The 6123-nt window shown below is 48.8% G+C and overlaps 1 protein-coding gene across 13 annotated transcripts in view; it reads left to right on the plus strand.

Annotated features, from left to right (window-relative positions):
* The window catches only part of MED12 (mediator complex subunit 12), a 786294-nt gene extending 780393 nt beyond the window's left edge, over nt 1-5901 (plus strand). For 12 of the 13 annotated variants that reach the window (XM_069209253.1, XM_069209261.1, XM_069209270.1 and 9 more), the window contains 2 exons: nt 48-129; nt 5460-5901. In XM_069209253.1, coding sequence (XP_069065354.1) covers nt 48-129; nt 5460-5503 — 126 coding nt within the window. In that variant the 3' untranslated portion in view covers nt 5504-5901. The remainder of the gene's footprint in view (nt 1-47; nt 130-5459) is intronic. The other variant, XM_069209285.1, reaches the window with a different exon arrangement.
* The last annotated feature ends 222 nt before the right edge of the window (nt 5902-6123 follow it).

Consider the following 6123-nt stretch of genomic DNA (forward strand, 5'->3'; position numbering starts at 1 on the left):
TGTGGATATAGCAGCATATGGATGTGTAATGTGTGTTTCTGTTTCAGTTCCAGCGGCAAGGACTGCAGCAGACGCAACAGCAGCAGCAAACGGCTGCCCTCGTCCGACAGCTACAGCAGCAGCTGTCCAGTAAGTATTTTTATCATGTTGTCTGCCCAGTGGTGTGTGGGCTCAACAGTACGACAGGTGCTCTGGCACCGAGGCCTACCGCTGTGAGCAGCTTATGGATGTTGATTACTATCCAGCCAGGTGTTGCAGCCATCTTACTTGGTTGTATTAGGGTCCATGGCACATGTGGTACACCACTGTGGCTTTTATTGTTCACTTCATACTGATATCTCAGCTCGTGGGAAGTCTTAGTTCACCAACTGTTTAAACACATCTTTATGATTCCTTATCCATATTCAGTAAGTACCTTCCCTGAAACTGAAGGTATGTGCTACCTTCTGTCCGACTGATAACTCTTGGCATCTTGTTTATCAACACCTGATGCTGGACATCTTCAAGTGTAAGATTTAACATTTGACTCTTCCACAATCAGTTGTGCATGTAACCGCAAACACTTGGCACAACGTCCAGCATGTGGCCCCCTACTCATGTAGCAGGTAACTTATAATAAATACTAAGACACAGTATCTTCTTATTCTATAGACAAAGTGTCACCTTGCCATGCAGCAGCTAACGTGGATCCTTGCCATAGAACAGCTAACGTGGCCCCTTGCCATAGAACAGCTAACGTGGCCCCTTGCTGTGCGACAGCTAACGTGGCCCCTTGCTGTGCGACAGCTAACGTGGCCCCTTGCTGTGCGACAGCTAACGTGGCCCCTTGCTGTGCGACAGCTAACGTGGCCCCTTGCTGTGCGACAGCTAACGTGGCCCCTTGCTGTGCGACAGCTAACGTGGCCCCTTGCTGTGCGACAGCTAACGTGGCCCCTTGCTGTGCGACAGCTAACGTGGCCCCTTGCTGTGCGACAGCTAACGTGGCCCCTTGCCATTATAGATAACGTGGCCCCTTGCCATTATAGATAACGTGGCCCCTTGCCATTATAGATAACGTGGCCCCTTGCCATTATAGATAACGTGGCCCCTTGCCATTATAGATAACGTGGCCCCTTGCCATTATAGATAACGTGGCCCCTTGCCATTATAGATAACGTGGCCCCTTGCCATTATAGATAACGTGGCCCCTTGCCATTATAGATAACGTGGCCCCTTGCCATTATAGATAACGTGGCCCCTTGCCATTATAGATAACGTGGCCCCTTGCCATTATAGATAACGTGGCCCCTTGCCATTATAGATAACGTGGCCCCTTACCCATGCAGCAGCTAACGTGGCACCTTACCCAAGCAGCAGCTAACGTGGCACCTTACCCAAGCAGCAGCTAACGTGGCACCTTACCCAAGCAGCAGCTAACGTGGCACCTTACCCAAGCAGCAGCTAACGTGGCACCTTACCCAAGCAGCAGCTAACGTGGCACCTTACCCAAGCAGCAGCTAACGTGGCACCTTACCCAAGCAGCAGCTCATGTGTCAGCTTACATTGCTACAGCTAGCACAGTGGCTTTCCCTGTGGTCTCTCCACCTATTTGTGTTGGGGAAAGGGCTGGGTTGCAGGTCAGACCTATTTTTTTTTATACTGGCGGCAGAAGGCACAGCGGCAGAAGGGAGAGAGGGTTCACTGGGACTAGGCAAATGGAGCATGAGGTATGGACATCAGTCTCTCATGCAGTGACTTATTGGCATATGCACTCCATGGGCATCTACACAACCGCAGACAAAGCCCCATCTGTCCTCTGAATAGAAGGGGAACTGCTCTTTGGGGCTTAGAAGAGAGACTCTGAGGAGGAGTTTATTTATGTTGAAAAGATAAGGTCAAGAAAAATTCTGGTAGGAAACTGCAGGAGACATAGTTGAACTGCAAGTGGGTTGCACTGTTACCGTTGCTGTAGTGACTTACAGTGTAGGGAGAGACAGATTTAGGGTGATACATCTAAATCTGACCTTGATTTGTGCTAGTACTTTCCATGTTGGTTTGTGTATTGAGTGGTCAGGATAGGATCTGTTGGGGGCTGAAGAACTGTGTTGAGGGCTACACTGATGAACTGTCTGTCCCTTGCTTTGGGAAAGGTAGGGACTCGATTATTGGTGTAAAAGAAAATGAAGACTGGTGTACCTAGGTCTTTAAAGTCTAGGCTGTTTCGTTTCTCATATTGGGGGTAGATGAATAGAAGTAGACGTAGGAGGCTGTCTGTTTACGGTCTACACCTGTGGTGTGGCCCCGATACTGACTCCAGGCAACACTTGGTGATAGTGACTAGGTGTCCAGATAGCAAGAGCTCTCTAGCGGTAGCTGAGGCGAGCAGCTGAAGCTTATCCAGGAGGAATGTAAAGCACTTGCAATACCACAGCAGTCAGGCAATACCTTACTCACAAGAAAGAACCACACCATTGCAAAAATAAAGGTTCTTTATTAAAACACTATAGCTAGTTTAACATAGTTATATCTGCACCTGTAGCTATCAACACACAAAAGTATACACTTATTAACAGTCAGAAAAAGCATAAAAATACATGGAGCCCTATGAAGGAGAGAGGGGACAACCCATTTACTGATAACGTACTATAAGAATGAAGGTGCCCAACCAAGGTAAGTGTGTTAGGATCCCAGGGGCTGGCGGAGTAGGAAATCACCCTAGGTAAGTACTAGAAATCCCACGGGCGCCCGGGTGCAGAGTAATCATCAAGCCAGGTGTCCCTTAGACTAACTCAGGACCGTCACAGTTGGATTTTTATGCATTCACGACCCTTCCCAGAAAACCTGAGGAAACCAGTTGGCACAAAGAAAGTTGGAGAGTGCCCCCACCTGTGGATATGCTGAAGACTGGTGTACCTGCACCAGGGAGCCCAGGAGCATGGGTTGAAGTGGCATCTGAAACCTTCCTTGAAGTCAGTGGAAGCCTCGGTTGTTCAGCTGCTGTCACGATGTATGAATCAGGCCGGTGGAACCAAAAGGTGAATTCCGGAAGTGAAGAACCTGAAAAAGAAGGGCAAAGTGTCCACACCACTCAGAGATGCCTACCCTCTTGGAGGTGAAGTTCCTGCAGGACCGTGAAAGTAGTAGTCCAGCTGCAGAGTACAGGGGGCTGCAGGAGATCCTTGGAGTCACCCATGAGGTGTCCCACATCGGTCGCCGGATTGCAGGATGGTCAGTCGTCAGCAGGACCGCCAACAAGGCTTGGCAAATGCAAATCATGGTTGCAAGGAAGTTTGCAGATTTTGAGGGGGCAGTAAGGTCCTAGTGACTCGACCCTTGGAGGGGAGTCAGGGCAGGCCTTCAGAAGGAAGGAAAGCCAGCCAGAATCAGAGAAGCCACCACGAGTGACCCACTGGCAGCAGGCATAGGGAGACACAGTGAGGCCTCAGCAGCACAACAAAACAGGAGTCCCACACCGCAGGAGTTGGAGAGTGGAGGCTAAATCTGGAGTTGCAGAGTGCTAGAGGCTGGGGCTTCTTGGAGCCCGAAGATCTTCTTGGAGGAAGAGCCAACAAGCCTTGGCAGGAGCAAAAGTTGCGGTGGACAGAGATTCCACTCCAGTAGCTGCAGCAAGGGCCACAGTCTCCTAAATTGGTTAGAAGACAAGTTGGACCCGGAGTGGACCACAAAACCTATGACCTGTGAGTAGAGCCTATACGTTGTCTGTGGGACAGCAGGATCCACCAGCCGGTCGTCTTCTTGAGATGCCTGCGGATGCAGGGGTGCGACTTCTTCCCTCCAAGGGAGATTGTGTCTTGCTTTTTGGATGCAGGGAGAGTTCTTTTAACCCTGGAGGATGCAAGGCTACGTATGTTGCATAAATCTTGCAGGAGCTGGAGAACCAATGTTGAAGTGGGAGCCCTCCCAATGGATACAGTCTTGTTTCAGTTCCAAAAGCTGACCAGCAGTGGTTACGGAGGCCAGGAGCAGAAGATGTTGTGCAGAGAGTTCTTTGGAGAGTCTTGCTCGATGAACGTGAGGCTGAGCCCTTGAGTAACCCTAAAAGGGGGTTGGTCACTCTCTATAGTGACCCACCTTTCAAAGGGGGTCAGGGATGTCATCTACCTGGCCTAACCAGTCAGATGCTCCCAGGGGCCTCTGCCCACCTTGTTTCTAAGATGGCAGAATAAACCGGCCACCTGGCCGAGCTCTGTGCACTTCCCTGGGGTGGGGGTTTACTTACCTGTCCTTTGTGTAGTTTTGCGCCAGAGCGGGAATTGGGGATTCCCGATCTGGTGCAAACCAGATTATGCAAGGAGGGCACCAAATGTGCCCTTCAAAAGAGTCTTGTGGCGCTTAGAGTCCACCCCAGCCCAGCGACCCCCATTTCAAAGGGAGAGGTGGTCACTCCTCTCCCTTGCAGGAAATCCTTTGTTCTGCCTTCCCCTGCTTGAGTTAGGCTCATCAGCAGGAGGACAGAACAGTGTCTTGGATCGGCAGCAGCGTGGGCTGGCAGCCAGACTCTGTAAGGCTGCACAGGGGAACTGGGCGATCCTCTAAGGAACCGTCAGAGTACATGGGATCATGAAACTAGTACTAGAATCAGTGTAATTGCATGATTCCAACATATTTGATACCAAACATGCCTAGGTTTGGAGAAGCCATTCGGTAATTGGACTACTCGTGTTGACCAGTGTTCACTGCAGACACTGAGGTCCTCATTAGCAGGATCCCAGTGCACTACAGTGTAAACGCACTGACACCGGGCAAAAAGTGGGGGTAACCATGCCAGAAAGGTGCTACTTTCCTACAGATGTAGTCAAGAGCGTAGTGTCTCTAAATTACAATAGGGGGATTGTTTTCTGGAAGTTGTTACCAAAATATGAAGTACTATGTGGAACAAGTGACTTAGGGGTAGAGAGAGTTTTATTGCTTATTGAACAGAAAGATCAATATAGCTCCCGCCAGTGGCTGATATTTAAATTAAAGGTAGCATTTTATGCTACAAATACACCACCAAAAACAAAAAAATTATCCAGCTACGATGATGGAATAGTAGAGCAACTGCTTCTGTATTCATGCCTCACTCGAAAGAAGAGCAAATGTCAGGTGCATCTATGGAAGGTGAAAATGCTGGTACAAGTAACTTTTTCATTCTTAGTCCATGGTTCTTTTGAGGTCAGACTCGCACTCCTTCCCCATCAGGAGTTAGTTGGTGCTTCAAGGTGAGTGATTCGTGGGAGTGGGTGGACTCAACCTTTATGATGCTTCCGCAGTTTGGGATTGTAAGCACCTAAACGGCTAGAGCGCCTAACCACAGACACTGTCCTGTGGGAGTCCTTCTCATGTGTGTGCCTGAAGGACTTAAGACTACAGGGGTTACTAGTGTGAGTAACTTTAATGCCACATTTCTTCAGCAGCCCCCTTGCGTAACATTGTGACTGTTTTTTTTAACTCTGCACAACTGTGTTTTTTCCAAACAGATACGCAGCCTCAGCAGAATGCCAACCCGTTTGGACATTACTGAGCTCTTGAGCGCACACCAAGCTGAAGTGGAAGCCACGTTACTGTAGACGCCAGGGTGGCCACTCGTTGAGTGGGATTGGTTTGCAACCCTCTCTGCTGCTGCACTTGCCCATGAACTGTGTAATATGTTTCGGCTCAGCGCCACTGCCTTCCAGTGTGGTCAGCGGACGCGATGAGAGGAGCTTTTATTCTTGTACAAAAAGAGACATTTGAATATTAAGTTCCCGCAGATGCCCATGGAGATCACGCTGTGCTTCAGTCCTTCTGCTTTTAATATGTTTTTAGTATTTTGTTAAAATAATAGAGTAAACGTTGTAATATTTTGTACTTTATTTATACCAGATGAAACCATGTACTGCACATCTTCTCAACAAATACAAAGAGCTTACTTTGCGCGAAGGAACAGTGTGGGGCGTGGCTTCTTGTCTTGCTTGCCTGTCTGATATAAATCATAATGCCTGCAAAGGTGCACTCCTACTAGCCGTGTACCAAACCCCAACAGCATCATTCCTTCTTGCATATCCACAGTGCATCTTCTATAATAGGTGATGCTAGACGCGCCCATGCATTTAAAAAAATCCTTGGTACATTGAACTGCTGTTCCATAAAGATTTACCTGTG

The sequence above is a fragment of the Pleurodeles waltl genome, chromosome 2_1 (genome assembly GCF_031143425.1).
Source record: "Pleurodeles waltl isolate 20211129_DDA chromosome 2_1, aPleWal1.hap1.20221129, whole genome shotgun sequence".
Lineage (NCBI taxonomy): Eukaryota > Metazoa > Chordata > Amphibia > Caudata > Salamandridae > Pleurodeles > Pleurodeles waltl.